The sequence below is a fragment of the Gorilla gorilla genome, chromosome 8, assembly GCF_029281585.2.
Source record: "Gorilla gorilla gorilla isolate KB3781 chromosome 8, NHGRI_mGorGor1-v2.1_pri, whole genome shotgun sequence".
In the NCBI taxonomy this organism is placed as follows: Eukaryota; Metazoa; Chordata; class Mammalia; order Primates; family Hominidae; genus Gorilla; species Gorilla gorilla.
The window spans coordinates 124,734,748-124,753,040 of NC_073232.2; the positions used below are offsets into that span (position 1 = coordinate 124,734,748).

The 18,293-nt window shown below is 38.5% G+C and overlaps 1 protein-coding gene across 14 annotated transcripts in view; it reads left to right on the forward strand.

Moving 5' to 3' along the window:
* VTI1A (vesicle transport through interaction with t-SNAREs 1A) overlaps window positions 1-18,293 on the forward strand; it is a 505,013-nt gene that overhangs the window by 3,786 nt on the left and 482,934 nt on the right. For all 14 annotated transcript variants that reach the window (XM_004050110.5, XM_063710515.1, XM_055352174.2 and 11 more), the window contains exons 2-3: window positions 9,355-9,413; window positions 13,343-13,453. In XM_004050110.5, the coding sequence (XP_004050158.1) occupies window positions 9,355-9,413; window positions 13,343-13,453 (170 nt within the window). The remainder of the gene's footprint in view (window positions 1-9,354; window positions 9,414-13,342; window positions 13,454-18,293) is intronic.

The window sequence follows — 18,293 nt, forward strand, 5'->3', positions numbered from 1 at the left end:
CCTGAAGAATTTTAAAGTAGTCTTTTTGCAATTAGTTGCTTACTTTACCATTCACAGAGAGGGAATGATCTGTTGTGAATCCTGTCACTTTATGGCTGTCCTCAGAATTGTACCAAGAAAGTATTACAGCAAAATGATTCAGATTCAGACATGACATCAGATCTGTTTAGAACCCTAGTTCTGCTACTTACTAGATGTGCAGTCATGGACAATTGCTTGGCCTTTCTAGGCCTGTCTCCTCCATCTGTAGAATGGGGGTGAGAGAGTAATAATTTCAACCTTATAATGTAAAAATCAGTGAAATAAAACGTAACACACTAGCATTCTTCTTACACAGAGAAAACATGTGATATACTAGCCATTAATGATATTACTGCTGCTGCTGCTGAAGACAACAGCTGGTAAGGTTAGCTAGGACCCCGCTCTTCAGACTTTGTCATGTTAATTGAACTCTTAAATCTTACACTTCAATTCTTGCTTCCTTTCTGTTCCTAGACTAGAATTAGGTAAATTTCTCTTGATGAATACATTTGAAAGGAGGTAAGTGATTAGGACCTTTTGGATATGAATTTGGAACTGGGCTTTGAACTCAGGATCCCAAGGGGGGGCAGTCGGAGGAGAGAAGTGAAAGTGGTGTCGGACAAGGCAGGTGTCCTTTCTGGAAGGAAATGCCTGAGTCTAGTGGATTAGTTATGCCAAGCCCTGGAGGATTGTCTAGACCATCTAGACTTAGCCACATGTAGATGAAGGCATAAACACACTTCTGTGATTCTCTCTTGCCTTTGCAAGGTGGTTACAGTGAGATAATTCAGAAAAGTTGGCTTTTGTTCATGAATATTGTGGTTTGCTTAAAATATATTTGGCTTTAGAGCTGTAATATCTACGTGTAGCTATTGAGCACCTGAAATGTGGCTGTTGATACATTGTGAAATGATAATATTTTAGATATATGCAGTTACGTATTATTGAAATTAAAAACATTATTAAAACTAATTTCACTTGTTTCTCTTAAAAGTTTTTTATTTTTAAAAACTTTAAAAAATACTACTACAAGAAAATTTAAAATTGCATGTGTGACTTGCATTATATTTCTGTTGCTCTAGAGGGTTACAGTTGAAGGGATGGTTCCAGTCCTGATTCAGGAACTCACTGCTACAATAGTTTGTTTCTTGTTAGGATTCAGGCTACCTCAAAATCTGCTTCATGAGCTGCTGGGCAAGATCCAGCTTTTTCAATTGAGCATACAGGGAAGATAGTCTTTAGCAGTTACTGATGGCCCAGTTATGTCTCATAAAAAATTTAAGCATTTAGGGCCGGGCACAGTGGCTCACACTGTAATCTCAGCACTTTGGGAGGCCAAGGCGGGCAGATCATGAGCTCAGGAAATCGAGACCATCCTGGCCAACATGGAGAAACCCCGTCTCTACTAGAAATACAAAAATTAGCTGGGTGTAGTGGCACGTGCCTGTAATCCTAGCTACTCAGGAGGCTGAGGCAGGAGAATTACTTGAACCAGGGAGTCAGAGGTTGCAGTGAGCCAAGATTGCGCCACTGCACTCCAGCCTAGTGACACAGTGAGACTCTGTCTCAAAAAAAAAAAAAAAATTAAGCTTTTACGGAGTTGTATTCGTCTTTGAATAATATACATTCATATAAACAATTGTGTGTGTGTATGCATCTATAGATCTATATATCTGTATGTTGTCTATATATTTGGTCAATTTAGTCAACCTAAGTAATGGCTTCAGTGTTTTGTTTTTGTTTTTTTTTTTTTAAATAAACTTTTTATTTTAGAACATTCTGAAATTTACAGAAAAATCACAAAGATAGTACGGAGAATCTCATATACCCCATGCCCAGTTTTCTCTGTGATTAACATCATGTTAATATGGTACATTTGTTACAGCTAGTGAGCCCATATTGATACATTATTATTAACTAAAGGTCATACTTTATTCAGATTTCATTTTGTTTTGTTTGTTGCTTTTTACCTAATGTCCTTTAAGTATTCCAGGATCCAATCTGGGATACCGTAAAACATTTAGTACTCATGGCTTTTTAGGCCCCTCATGGCTATGACAGTTTCTCAAACTGTCTTTGTTTCTGATGACTTTACAGTTTAGAAGAGTACTGGTCAGATATTTTCTAGAAGGTTCCCTCAGCTGGGATTTGCTCAATGTTTTTCTCATGATTAGATTGGAGTTCTGGGTTTTGGGGAGGAGGACCACAGAAGTAAAGCATCATTTTCACCACATATCAAGAATACATACTGTCAACATGACTTATCACTACTGATGTTAACCTTTATCACCTGGCTGAGGTAGTGTTTGCCAGGTTTCTCCACTATAAAGTTACTCTTTCCCTCCCTTTTCCATACTATTTGGAAGAAAATCATATATGCATAGCCTATACTTAAGGAGTGGAGAGTTACACTCTACCTCCTTGAAGCCAAGTAATTACGTGAATTATTTGTAATTCTTTTATGTAAGAGAGATTTATCTATTCATTTATTTACTTATTCAGTCATTTACATCAGTATGGACTCATAGATACCTATTTTATCCTTTGTGTTATATTCCAATACTACTTTATTTTCATGTTGCTCAAATTGTTTTAGTGTTGACCATTGGGAGCCTTTTTTTTAATTTGGCTTCTGTGTCCTTTTGGTATACCCCCATCATTTTGGCTTTTTTCTTTCCTTTTTTTTTAAGGACTATATTGCTTTCTGATAGTATAAGATACTGCAGGATCATCTTCTCTATTTCCTGTTTCAGTGCTAGAATCAGCCCTTTCTCTGAGGAATCGTGTTTCCTTTAATTAAAGAAGGGTATTAGAAACCAAGATCTGGACACTAAGTGTGCACATTACTCCCAGGGTGTTGTTGCTTCTGGAACCTCTCAGCTGACAAAGCAAGGAAATTCACATGTATATACTAAGCCATGTATATGAACATATCTACAAGCATTTGCATATGTAATCATTTGTATATATAGTATGTTAAACACAAGTTCATACTAATATCTCCAGCTCTAATCCATTATCAGATGGATCATTCTAGAATTGCTTTATTTCAACACTGACCATTCTATACCATGTTACGCAGGGTAGCATCAGTAATATACCCATTTAAAAATTATCTGTTCCTCTCTTAGTGGTTTGACCCTACATTTCTAAGTACATACATAATTTCTGCTGCTAGTTTTATTTTAACATATCTACATTGCACAAAGACAGGTACAAGTAACTGAATTCAAGTGAGCCTTGACACTTTCACTTTAATGAGGGTGTTCTGTGCTGATTAAGCACTTCTGTAAATATCAAGAATTATACTATGCAAAGACTTGTTTGTATATCAGCACTAAGCACTTCTATTGAGTAGGAAATGAGAGGCCAAGATGGGAGGATCACTTGAGCCCAGGAGCTCAAGATCAGCCTGGACAACATAGTGAAGTCCCATCTCTACAGAATAAAATTGAATTTAAAACTAGCTGGGCATAGTGGCATGCACCTGTCATCCCAGCTACTCAGGAGGCTGAGATGGGAGGACCCCTTGAACCCAGGAGTTTGAGGTTACAGCGAGCTATGATCATGCCACTGCACTCTAGCCTGGGTGACAGAGCGAGATCTTGTCTCTAAATGAAAAAGGAAACTAATTAAAAATGTATTGAGTAGGAAAGAAAAGATCATATATACTATGCTAAGACTTATGTGTATGTACATCAGCACTTATCAAGCTTATAGGCCAAAAAAAAAAAAAAACAGTGGGAGACTTTGTTTATATATTAAATAGTATATTTTATATAATACATATAGCAGTTACGAGCTCAGTTCAGGACAACAGACCCACCCCATTAGAGTTCCAGCTCTGCTATTTATTAGTTGTTGAACTTTCAGGAAATAATTTAGTATCTCTGATCTTATTTAATGGCTTGAGAAAGGGATAGTAATAATACCTCAAAAAGGTTGTTTTAAGGATTGACTATAACAATGTTAAACACAGAGCACCATGTACATTAATGATAGCCCTTAGTTACAAAGGTCTGAATCCTAGGTACATGTTGTTTGAAAGGGGATGTCATTTGGGGTGGGCAGAATGAATCTCTTTTGGGAATTACATGTAAATGTTGCCAGGTTACCAAAACTTCGTGTTGGTAGGTATTTCCAAGGTCATCTAGTTCAGTTCCCTCCGCTCCCCTCCTCCCCTCCCCTCCCCTCCTCCCCTCCCCTCCGCTCCTCCTTCCCTCCTTCCCTCCTTCCCCCCTTTCCCGCTTCCCCCCTTCCCCCTTCCCTTCTTCCCTCCTTCCCTCCTTCCCTCCTTCCCTCCTTCCCTCCTTCCTTCCTCCCTCCCTCCCTCCTTCTCTCCTTCCTTTGTTCCTTCCCTTCACTTCCCTTTCCTTCCTTCCTTCCTTCGTTCTCTGCTCCCTCCCTTCCTCCCTCCCTCCTTCTCACCTTGCTTTGTTCTTTCCCTCCTTCCTTTGTTCCTTCCCTCCTTCTCCCCTCCCTCCCTTCCTCCCTTCCTTCCTTCCTCATACTTTACCCCTAAATCATCACTTTTAAGATTTGCCTTCTTAAAAACGTGAGGAACGCTATAAGGACCAATCAAAGAATGTCTCAGTTCCATCATTGTTTCTGACAGCACCATCACAAAATGAATTTTATGTAAAGAAAATGATCTAATTGTGTTAACTCCACCTCTATTCCAATTTAATTATTTTTTTCCTGAAGGGAAATTTGTCATTTCAAATGGGAAGATTTGCCCCAGTCCTCACTAAAATGAGCTGTTTTTCCCCCTCAGTTTCTCTGTGAGTAATAAGTATGTTGCTGTGTGCTAAGACTGACTCATTCATTCTGTAAACACTTAGTGGCCTCTACCATGTACAGCTCTCTATGCTAAATACAGGGTTTGGACACGATTTGTCAAGAGTAGTCTCTGCCTTCAAGGAGCCGGCAATGAGCCTGAAGAGGAAACTGCGGGCCAGGTGCAGTGGCTCACACCTGTAATCCCAGCACTTTGGGAGGCCGAGGCAGGTGGATCACTTGAGGTCAGGAGTTTGAGATGACCCTGACCAACATGGTGAAACCTCATTCTACTAATATAATACAAAAGTTAGCTGTGCGTGGTGGCGCATGCCTGTAGTCCTAGCTACTCAGGAGGCTGCAGCAGGAAAACCACTTGAACCTGGGAGGTGGAGGTTGCCGTGAGCCAAGATTGCACTACTGCACTCCAGGCTGGGTGACAAAGTGAGAGTCCATCTCAAAAAAAAAAAAAAAAAAAAAAGAGGAAACTGTAGAACCTAATTTTTAATGACCATTGTACCCCCTAGAGCCGAGCATAGAACTCTAGGAATTCAAAGGAGATGAGGTATGTCTCAGGACCTCACCTAGAAGGATAGGTGGGGTTTGGACAGACAGAAACAAGCAAAGACTATATTATAAGAGGTTGCAATAAATGGATGCAGTGGGCATCTGTTGCGCCCAGCAGCTTTCATTCTATCTACTCAATTTCCTATTGAGGAACTACTTAAACCCCCTTATTCCAGTCTTGATAGAACTGACAGGCTGCCCTGCCCTCTGTAGGTCAAGAGGTGAACATATTACCCAAGCAAGGACATTTATAGAATTTTTGCCGGGAATTTGATCAGAATGAACCAAGGAAAGAGAATAGTTAGAGCCGCTCAAGACTTTTCTTTAGCAGAGACTGTAAGTTCCTATTTCCTTGGTACCCTGAGCTACTCCTGATACTTGTCTTTCCCAAGCTGGGTGGCTCATTTTTGTCCATTGATCCTATGAGCCACCCCACATTATTCTAACGAATTATCTTTTTTGAATTAGTTTAGCCAGAATCACTTCTGTCGCATTCAGCCAAAGAACCCTAAATGGTAGCTTAACAAAGATTTAGAGAAGAAAAAAACAAGATTTGTTTGGGTGGCAATGAACAGTCTGTCTGTATACTGCATACTAGAAACCTTGTAGTTGGAAATAAAGTTGGAAAGGATGCTCGGCTCTGAAATGTCGAGGACCTTAACTGCTAAGCTCAACTGACCAAAGCCAAATTTTAGGAAGATTAAATGGGAGAGGGGGCAGGGAGACCAAGGTGGTTAGTAGCATAGCTTCTTTAGCAAATTCTTGCTGTGTCCTGCATTATGTATTTAACTTACCTTCATTTTTTGAAAACTGATTGTGTATGCCAAGCTCATTATGGTGTAGGACTATAAAGATGACTAAGACATGGTTCTTGTCTTCCCAGAGCCTCTAAGCTGAAAGGTTGTTCATGTGAGGGATAAATCATTAGGATTACATAAGAGTTATAGATATTTTATGTACAAGAGGGTGATTAACTCTTATGTTGGGTTAGGAAAGCCTTCAAAGAAGTGATGATTTCTGAAGAGAGTTTTGGATAGAGGTTTGCCAGGTGGGCCTGGTAGAGATGGGCATTGGGATTAAAGGATTGAAGGCCTGGAAATATATCAGCATTAGGGATAAAGATTTAGGATCATAAATACATAATATGATAGTTTTAAAATGGATGAAATTGCCCAGGGACATAGACGATAGTCATAAGAAAGGCAAGGACCGAACTCCAAGGAACATCAGCAGTTAAAAGATGGCCTGAAAAATACAATGCCTAACAGAGGACCGTGAGACAGGAGTGAGCCTTCAGGAGAATGACCAGATCAGGGTGCCATGGGAGCCAGTAGAGGAGAAAGTTACAGGACAGGAGGAGCAAAGTGTAAGAAACCACAAGATTAAATAAAAAGAGGACCTAAGAATGTCTATTAGTTTGGGCAAAGGAAGGGTTATTAATCTAGTGAGAGTAATTTCAGTGGAATGGTGGGGGCAGGAGTTAGTTTACAGTGAGTGGATGGGAAGATGAGGAAGGGAAACAGAGTCTATACCCTTGCTTTCAAGAAAATTGGTGATGAAAGGAGAGGAATATTAGCAAAGGGGAATACAGGTCAAGGGAGGCTTCTTTCTTTGTTTTGTTTTGCTAATGAGAAAAACTGATGCTTATTAGTCCTGGAGGTCCACGGCATGGACTTTCCTATCAACTGAATACCTTAAAGAGAACAGGATGTTCCTCCTGATATGTAAATACACCATCTCAGTTTTGATCCAAGATAAGCCTGTCTTATTTTGTATTTTTCTCTATCACAAAAATGTAGTCTATTCTAACTGTAACTGTGTGAAGATACTAAAAGGGTTGAAATGTCCCAGAAGCAAATACATTTGGGATCATCTATGAAATATTTAATCTGGCCATATGTAGATTTAACTTTTCAAGGAGGGAAAATCAAGTTGAATTCTAATCCCAAATGCATATTTTTCTTAGGGAGAAATATTGTGAGTACACATAAAACACCTTATGTGACAACTGTTCCGCCTCTGTAGTTTGGGGATAACAAAGGGAAAGGGTTAAGATTAGTAGAATCTACTAATAATCTAATCATTGTTTTAGTGAAATAATTATACATATATATATATATATATTTTTTTTTTTTTTTTTTTTTTTTTTTTTGAGACAGAGTCCCGCACTGTCGCCCAGGCTGGAACGCAATGGTGCGATCTCGGCTCGCTGCAACCTCCACCTCCCGGGTTCAAGCAATTCTCCTGCCTCAGCCTCCCAAGTAGTTGGGATTACAGGCGCCCACCACCACACCCAGCTAATTTTTTGTATTTTTTAGTAGAGATGGGGTTTCACTATGTTTGCCAGGATGGTCTCAAACTTCTGACCCTGTGATCCACCCATCTAGGCCTCCCAAAGTGCTGAGGTTACAGGCGTGAGCCACCGCGCCCGGCCAGTGAAATAATAATTTCTATTAAAGCTTCCCCACTTAGGATTGGCTGTCCTTCTGAAGGCTGGTCAGCTGGTAGGTGTTGTACCCATTTCAAGCTTCATGACTTTTCTAGTCTGTTGTGTTAGTCGGTCTCATTAGGCTCCCATGTGACATAAACCCAGTTTCAAATAAAGAACAAGAAAGTTGTTGGCTCAAGAAACCAAACTATGATAAAATCAAGCTTTTATAAAGTCAAGCCATTTCAGTTATTTCAAGCCAGGAACTAACTATATCTCTCTCTCTCTGTCTCTCAGTTGTGTTTCTTTTTAAATGCAGCTTTTATTTTCAGCCATTGCACACTTGCTTTCTTCTTGGAGCTAGACCAATGGATGCTAGCAGCTTCTAGGCTCATTTTTTCGTTACCAGGAGAAAGGAAAAGGCTTTCCCCTTGCTCTAGAACTTTGTTCTCCCTGGTTCATATATGCCTATCCCACCGCCCAACTCCCAGATGAATGTGGCCAGAGGATTGAGTTACTGAGATTAGTCCAGCTAGGATTAGATGCCGGTCATTTGCCAAGTCACTGTGACTGAAGAAGCAGAGTCTTTATGGAGATAGCATTTTCATTGTCCCGCTTGGTGAGGAAGGAGGCCTTTGAAGAGAGTAGGGGCTGTTGCCTGAGAAGAGAACCATGCTAGGCAGACAAAAACTAGAGATGTTCAATACATTTGGTTTGCACAAAACTTAACTAGGGTATGTGAACAAATAGGCTGACTAGCTGGAATGAGGGTATGGGAAAGCTTTCTGAAATTGTCTGCCAGGACATGTCTCTCCTAGACAAGGGAATTACAGTTGGGTTATAACTTGATTGTATTAGAAAAATAAACCACATACAGAGACTTAGCACTTTATAATATTAAAGTAATTTCACTTGCATCAAGCTTATTGGAGCTAAAAGTAATCCCGTAGATATTTTTTATTTCCGTTTTAGAGAGTACAGAATGAGGCTCAGAAAAAAAGAGAAAAATTTCTTGCCCAGGATCCCATAACCATTGAGTGAGATAGTAGCTTTCGGTTTGGAATCAGTAGTCCTAACTTCAAATATTTATTCCATTACACCTGATTCTCCATGCTACTGAAAGTACAATTTTTTAAAGGATTGTTTTTGCCCAGTTTTAGGAAGCGTTTTTGTATATAACTTTTAAATTGTATTAACACATCAGTTATTCCCAATTTATTAAAGTTATGACTTCACAGGTTCCTTAGGCCAGCACAAATCCGCTCTTGTTGACTTAGTCTCTCCTAAAGGGCAACATAATTTTTAGTCTATCTTAAAAATAGGTCTCTCTTAAAAATGATATCTCTTAATAATTAGGTATTCTATCAGATTATATGTTTCTAGATAGCCTGGAATCAATGGCTTAAAGTGGTTTCAAACCCACCAAAGAATGATATGCTCTTTTGCCTTATGTTCTGTAATCTGATTGACCAGAAAGGAAAAAGGCATATAAAAATTGAAGTTTTAAAATATTAAATTTATTTGTATCTTTAGCAATTTCTTGGTATTATTGTTTGTTTCAGATGAAAAGAAACAGATGGTTGCAAATGTGGAGAAACAGCTTGAAGAAGCGAAAGAACTGGTATGTACAGACAGTAATGTATTTTAACACACAGCCAGAGCCGTTTAAGCTAATGTCTTCCTCTAGCCTGTTTTATACATTGTGGAAATGTGAAGCATTGCTGATTAGCATTTTATAATTCAGAATTTGTCAATTTTTAAATTGAAGAGATTTTAGTAGCTTCTTGGGATTTTATTCTTCTTAGCAAAGGTGATTCATTAAATATCTATCTCTAATTTTTATTCCATCATAATACGTTTCATAACAGCTGTAAATAGCTAATGCTGGATAAAGGCATACTGGGTACCAGACACTGGATTAAAAATACTACTTGCTTTATAATATTTAATTTTATCAATAACCATGTGAGACAATATTATTTGTCAAAAATGATAAAGGGTCTGATATTTTCTGCTATTTGCAAACTCTCAAGTGACTCGCTTGCTACAGTTTCATAGATGACTATGTCTCATGTCTTCTCTAAGACATGAAACTCCTAGGTCAGAGACAAAAGATTTTTATTACCCACAACAATAGCAGTTGCCTGTGTTTCAGGCTGGTTGCATCAGTTCCTGAGTCTGAATTCCCACAGTGGTGATGCAGGCAGGCCTAGATGTATGCTTACAACAGCATTAGAATACCTTAGAGGAATAGAACGAGAGCCTAGAAAATGTGCCACTTTCTAGCAGCCTATAAGCAAGGCTGTTGTTTGTCCCAGGGGGACACATTATTTCATCTCCCTGAGCTCCCCGCAAACCCAATCCTGAAAAATGGCTCAGACAGAGTCCTCAGGACCTTGTATTCTTGGCAGACCAGGCAAGACATGTAGCAGCATGAGAGAACCTTGGCCAAGTGATTCTCAACACTGTTACTACTCCCATTTTGTGGATGGGGAGACTGAGACTTAGAAAGATGAAGTAACTTGTTGGAGGTCCCAAATCCTGTTATTTGTTCCTAGTTTGCTAAACTCAGAGCTCTGGTTCATCTACTACTTTTTTATATAAATACATCAGTAAAACATGGAGCAAAAAAGGACTAAAAGTATTGTGTCTTAATTTGGGATTTTAAAAGCTAACTACTACAAGCATGACTCAACTTGTTACTATGCATTGTAGCCCTATGAGTGTGTTGCTTTTCTATTTTATTTTATTTTTGATATAAAGTCTCACTCTGTCACCCAGGCTGGAGTACAGTGGCACAATCTCGGCTCACTGCAACCTCTGCCTCTTGGGCTCAAGCGATTCTCATGCCTCAGTGCTCCAAGTAGCTGGGATTACAGAGCAATACCACACTTGGCTAATTTGTTTGTTTGTTTGTTTGTTTGTAGAGAGGGGGTTTTGTCATGTTAGCCAGGCTGGTCTTGAACTCGTGCCCTCAAGTGATCTGCCTGCCTTGGCCTCCCAAAGTGCTGGGATTACAGGCATGCACCACCATGCCTGGCTAATTTTGTATTTTTAGTAGAGACAGGGTTTCACCATGTTAGTCAGGCTGGTCTTGAACTCCTGACCGCAGGTGATCCACCCACCTTGGCCTCCCAAAGTGCTGGGATTACAGGCCTGAGCCACTGTGCCCAGCCGATACTGCCCTTTTGATGAGGACCTTGGGAGAAAAACTTTTTTGATTTGACTATTGGGATTAATTGTGTTTCTGCTGACCATCTGATTTGTATTAGTCTCTTGGACACTACACATCTTGCAATGATCTTTTCTCCCACTCTGCACTGGCCACATAAATATTGTGACAACATGGAACAAGTGCACATTAGCCTCATTCTTGGTTTCATTTTAAGTGCTTGTTGTGTGTTTCCTTTTTCTGTCTTACCTACTTTTAATTTAGTTTTAAATATCCATATAAAATATCTTCAACAAAAATATACTTAAGGCTCAGATTTTGGCTTGCAAGTATTTTTGCTGTTATTTTTCCAGATGATCCTGTTTACCTTGTTAGAACTAAATAATTGATGATCTCAGAGAGTTATTTTAAATAATTTTCTTGCTAAGTAATGATTTTATTTATTGGTGCTTCTCATTTATGTCGAGACATAATCATTTAAACTATCACTGTTTAAATCAAGGCTAATTAAAATTATCTTTTTTCTTTATAATAAATTGAAGCCTATTAATTGAAAGGTGATTGTGTGGTTTATCTGTATGCTACTATAGTTATTCAGTCGCTAACACTGAATACAGGTTTTATTAGTGATAAGCTGGTAGGGTTCCGGAAGGAACTTATTAGAAAGCTTTAAAAGGTAAACTACATGGCAGCATTTTTGCATGTGATTTTATCAGACATGGCCTGGGCCAATTTGTTGTTGTTACTGGTTTTTATTGATTGATTGATTGATTGATTGATTGAGACGGAGTCTCACTCCATCGCCCAGGCTGGAGTGCAGTGGCACGATCTCGGCTCACTGCAACCTCTACCTCCCCAGTTCAAGCAATTCTCCTGTCTCAGCCTCCCAAGTAGCTGGGACTGCAGGCACCCGCCACCACACCAAGCTAATTTTTGTATTTTTAGTAGAGACGGGATTTCACCTTGTTGGTCAGGCTAGTCTCAAACTCCTGACCTCAGGTGATCTACCTGCCTCGGCCTCCCGAAGTGCTGGGATTACAGGGGTGAGCCACTGCGCCTGGCCTGGTTTTTATTTTTTAATGGCAACTACAAGTAAGCCACTTCTGCTATCTTGTATAGTGCTTGCTGTATCTTCTTCATCACTTGCAATCATCGTTACTAGAGTTAATTTTAATCTAGCAATTATCAAGTAAGAGACACTGTTCTAAGTACATTATAAGAATTGCCTCATTTAGTTTTCACAGCTGCTCTGTGAAAAAGACACTATTTTGTAAGTGAGAAAACTAAGGCACAGAGACATTAAGAAACCTGTTCAAGATTCCAGGACTAATAAGTAGTAGAGCCTATGATGTCAATGTAAGAGTCTGGCTTCAAAGCCTATGCCTAAACCATTATAGTATTTCTGCATTGCTGCCGATTAAACTCTTCTGTGTTGTATCCAAAGTGTTATCTGATAGCAGGTTGTTAAAAAAAAGAAAAAGCGCCTTGCTGTGATTTCATTAAGCTATATGTAATTTAGCATATTACTGTATCCATTTAATGCCATATAAATGTGGTTATAAAGTATCAGGAGTTAGGATGAAGGTAAAGATCACATGTTGGTTGGTATGTGATTTTCCTAATTACAAAACACCTGCCAGAATAAATATCACCAAATAAGGCTTGGCTGATGTTTCATGGATTACCCATGGGAAATAATAGCTTACTTTATCTTCCCATAGTTGTGGAGGTTAGAAGACAAGACCTGGTTGGATTGAATGATGGGCTATTCCAAGTATATTGAAATCAAATTATTAATAACGTTTGGGTTAATGTGTATCTTTTATTTTATTTTATTTTATTTTTGAGATGGAGTCTTGCTCTCTCACCCAGACTGGAAGGAGTGCAGTGGTGCAATCTCAGCTCACTGCAACCTCTGCCTCCCAGGTTCAAGCTATTCTCCTGCCTCAGCCTTCTGAGTAGCTGGGATTACAGGTGCCCACCACCACGCCCAGCTAATTTGGTATTTTTAGTAGAGATGGGGTTTTGCCATGTTGCCCAAGCTGTTCTCAAACTCCTGACCTCAAGTGATCCACCCACCTTGGCCTCCCAAAGTGTTGGGATGACGGGCGTGAGCCACTGCGCCTGGCCAAATGTGTATGTTTTAACAAAGCATGTCCTTGAGCACAATGTGTGTCACTTGGCAAGTACTCAGAATTGTTGAACTAAAAAAAATTAAGTGTAAAAGTAGTTTCAGTGTTATTTGATCATTCAGCACCCTGAACCTGGTGCCTCAACTACAAAATGAGGAACTGGAATTAGATCCTTTCAGCTGTAAACATTTGTTCAAATAAGAGTAACAGTGTGGTTTAAATCACATTTTTCTTTCCCTCTTCTAGCTTGAACAGATGGATTTGGAAGTCCGAGAGATACCACCCCAAAGTCGAGGGATGTACAGCAACAGAATGAGAAGCTACAAACAAGAAATGGGAAAACTCGAAACAGATTTTGTGAGTCAAATTCGACCCTTTGTCGTATTTACTTTTTTTAAAAAATGTTTGCTCCTCATGCCTCAGTCAGCATTAAATGCACAGTCTTTTGGGCTCATGGAGAAGACAAGTAACAGCTTTCATTCTTTATGAGTTAGGGATCTAAAAAATGGTTATAGAGATAGCTAATGGTGGAATTTAAGGTATGTTGGATTAATGATTCACAAATAGATCCAAATCATGCGGCCCTTTGAGTCTGAATGGTTTTTACTGATACTTAACATTTATTAAAATTTTGAAACTCAGTTTCTGGCCTTTCAGGGTTTGGAGCCTTTAAGAGGCAGCCTGTACATTTGCAGCTTCTGGACTTCAGGGGCTCATAGTCTCCTGAAAGCGTGTCTGTATTTTTGGATGCATGTTTCCACGTGTATTTTTTCCTGGGATAAACTCCATAGACTTTATTAGATTCTTAATAGGATGTATCATACCCTTCCCCCAAAAGATAAAAGAAACTACTTTCAATTGACAGTTTATATGTGATCCTTTATATTAATTGCCCATGAGAATATGTAGCTGTCTCTTCCTATATATCTGGCTTTCAACTGTATCTGCTTTATAGCAAATTTAAGAATATAAATGTAAAGACATAATGTTAAAGTTGTTAGTAATTAGAAATTAATAGGAGTAGAAAAGATACAGCTGAGTAATTCCACTCCTGAGTATATGTCCAAAAACAAATTGAAAGCAGAGTCTCGGAGAGAGATCTGCACATCCATATTCATAGCAGCATTTTCACAATAGCAGAGAGGTGGAAGCAACCTAAGCATCCATTGTTAACTAAATGGATACACAAAATGTGGTATATCCACACAATGGAATATTATTCAGCCTTAAAAAAGAAAGGAAATTCTGTCACATGCAACAACTTGAATGAACCTCGAAGACATTATGCTATGTGAAATAAGTCACTCACAAAGACAAATACTACATAATTCCACTGATATGAGGTATCTAGAGTAGTCAGATTCATAGAAACAGAAAGTAGAATGGTAGTTACCGGGGACTTGAGGGGAGGGAGAAATGGAGAGTTGTTTCATGGGGAAAGAGTTTCAGTTTTGCCAGACTGAAACTTACAAAAATTTCTGGAGATTGGTTACTCAACAATGTGAATATATTTAACACCACTGAACCATACACTTAAAAATGGTTAAAATGGTAAATTTTATGTTATGTGATTTTACCGCAATTAAAAATAAAAAGATACAGATAAAAAGTATTTTAAAAACCCTGCTAATGATAAAAGAACAAAGAAGTTAACACAATAACAACTAACTGTTCTTATAGGCTGGCACAGGAAATTAGGTTTTCAGCAAATTAATGAAATTTCATATGACTCACATTAAAAAATAAAAAGATACAGGCGAGGAAAGATCTGAGCCTCACCTATGAGCAACAGAAGTCATGTGTTGGGTGATTAATCAGCTGTATTTCTGAATCTGGGGCCCAAATTCACAAGGAAAGTCAAGAATGTTTAAGGATCTTTCCGCCTCAGTTCTTGCCTTAGGTGTTTTGCTTTTGGAGGGTACAGCTTCTAGGCTACCGTATACCTTTCCACTGTAAGACCAACATCAATGGACCTGGTAGAAATCCCTCCTAGAGTCTGAAAATAGGGTGATTTGCAGTTATGCATGCTTGTTTTGTATTTGAATGCCTACTATCTTGATAAGTTGAGGTGGATCACATCAATAACTCTGATGCCTTTTAGACTGGGCTCCTATTAATTAAAAAAAGTTAAAACTCATTATGGGCCCAAATTGATAAAATAAATATATATGCCTAAGTATGTGCCCTGTACTAGGTAAAATTTTCTCCAACTGCTTTGTGAAAGGCTAGTTTTTCTCAGTAAAAATATGAAATATAGTGAGAAAATTGGATTAGGAACTTGACAACTGAAATTTATACTGAGAAAATTCTAACTGAAGTAAAAGTTTCAATATAAATGATGAAAGCAAAATAACATATTTATAAAGATTATTTTAGCTTGCTTACCTCATTTTTAATGGAACTCTTTTCTGAAGATTTTTCTTATGGGTTCTAGAAAAACAAAGGGTATGAATTTGCTAGGGCTGCGACAACAAAGTACCACAGACTGGGTGGCTTAAACAACAGAAATTTGTTTTCTCACAATTCTGGAAACTGGAAGTTGGAGTTCAAGGTGTTGGCAGGTGTGGTTCCTTTTGAGGCCTCTCTCCTTGATCTTTAGATGGCTTCTCCCCATGTCTTCATATGTCTTCCCTCTTCACGTTTCCATGTCCCAATTTCCTCATATAAGACATCAGTCGTATTGAATTAAGGCCCACATGAATGACATCATTGTAATGTAATCACCTCTTTGCAGACCCTATCTCCAGAGACAGTCACATTCTCAGTATGGGAATCAAGACTTCAGCATATGAATTTAGAAGAGACACAATTCAGTTCATAATGTTTAGGTCAGTTTTAATCTTTTATTCTTAATTTTTTTTCAGAAATTAAATTATTTCTGTGGCTTATAAGTCAGCTAACCCAACCTTTAGTCTTTTTTGTTTCCCAAAGAGTACAATACTGGGTAAAGTCCTTTAGGTGTTTGGAAATTGTATACTTGGATAAGTGTTCCTTTCTGGGCTATATTTTCTATTATAAAGAAAAATGGAACCAACAACTATGAAACTAAAAATTTATTCTCTAGGCCAGGGATGTCCAATTTTTTAGCTTACCTGGGCCACATTGGAAGAAGAATTGTCTTGGGCTACACATAAAATATCCTAACACTGATGATAGCTGATGAGCTAAAAAAAAAATAGCAAAAAACCTCATAATATTTTAAGAAAGTTTATTAATTTGTGTTGGGCTGCAAAAAGTCATCCTGGGCTGCCTGCAGCCTGCTGGCCATGGGTTGGACTAGCTTGATATAGGCTATCATTAACAATTCATGTATTTATATGTATATTTGCTACCACAGCTTTCTTCTACCATGTTAGGAAACATCTTTCACCACCACTACTTCTATTGAATAGGGATTTACAGTTTGTAAATTACTTTAACATACATTATTTCATTTCATTGTGTGAAGAATAGACAGAGCAGATATGGATTACTATCCTCATTTACACATGATAGAACAAAGAGGCTTAGATTAATTATAGATTTCATTCAACAAGCGTTTCTTGAGTACTATGGTGTGTCAGGCACTGTCCGAGGTGTTAGAATGCAGCAGTGGTGAACAAGATAAAGTTCTCCTTGTCATATAGTTTAAATTATAGTGGGGGAAAAAATCTAGTGGGAAAGACAACAAACAAATACATACACATTATAATTTCAGGTAGAGATACATTATGTAAAGTGAATAAATGAATAGAGAATGACCAGAAGGGTGATTGTGGTCATTTGTGCTTGGGTGTTCTCTACAGTTTAAGAGAGAGGAAGAAATGTGTGTGTGCTTGCAGAGAAAGCAGAGGAAAGATCTGTGAGGGCATTGTAGGCTGTGGTAAAGACCTTGGCTTTTACTCTGGGTTGCAGAAAGGCCACCGGAGGACTTTGAGAAGTGAATGGTCCTTCGACTCCTGTTTTATAGCTTTGTTCATTTTACCACACCATCTCACGTGATATATTTGAATAGAGTGTAGAAAACTTTGACATAACTTCCTTGTTTTAATTATTATTTCTTTTATAGATCTAATCTTTTTTTTAAATGAATGGAGAATATCTATTTAAAGATACTTGGTAACTTTCGTATGCTGACATACCATACCTAGAAATGCTGAATTTCAAGAAAGGCTAGCAGAGATGGTTCTTCAGCTCTGTGTTTATTGCAGTTGAAGCCTTTCTCCTGTTCCCCTTGTAATAGCAAGACTTCAGGGGAGCGTTTATGCCCATGGGGAGGGGCAGAGGACAACTCAATACTGTTTTCTTTGACTCGTTTGTCCACTTGCTTTCTTTCCCCAGCCATTCCTTCTCCTCTGCCTACCCTTTGGATGCCTGGATCCTTCAGGCTTCCTCAGTATTTACTCCCATAACCTCCTCTGTGTGTTATCATCTTTCCTGTTCCTTCCATGGCTGCATCTATACTGACTGGTATTTGTAGCCCAGACCTCTTGGTAGTTCCGGGTTTATATTTCTTACTATTTATCCCAGAGTCTTTTAAACACACTCAGATTCAACAAGTACTGGTTACTTCAGAGTTATCGTTAATTTTTCAACCTTGTACATCCACTGGGTCACTGAGAATTAGCAGATCTACCACCTAAATATCTCTACTACTGGAAGCCTTCATGGTTTCTCTATCTGGATAATTGTAGTACTATTTCCTAATTCTGTTCTTCTGTCATTCAAAACCCTCTACACCATTCCATAATTATCTTTTGAATACACTGATCTGTATATGTCATGCCATTACACGAAATCCCAGAGTCCTCATTGCCTGCTGAATAAAATCCAGGTCAATTTCTAGGTATTCTATCCTGTTCGATTGCTTCTTCACATGTCTAATAATTTTATTATAGTATACTCGCTGTTATGGCCTCTATGTTGTTATAAAGCCTAGATTTTATTATTATTTTTTAGAACAGCACAGCTCAACCTTTTTTTTCATTATCACTTCTCCAAGGATACTTTTTAGACATGTTTTTCCTAATCGTCCCACTCCTTCCCCTATTAAATTTTAATACCACTGATATTCTGTATCTGTACATCTCTTCATGTACTATGGCTCCTTGGAGGGCCACACATCTTTGTAATATCTTAAGATTCATCATACTCCCAAGAACTAATTTTTGCCTCTGTGGACATGATATTGCTCCTGTTGACGATGCATGCTTTAGAC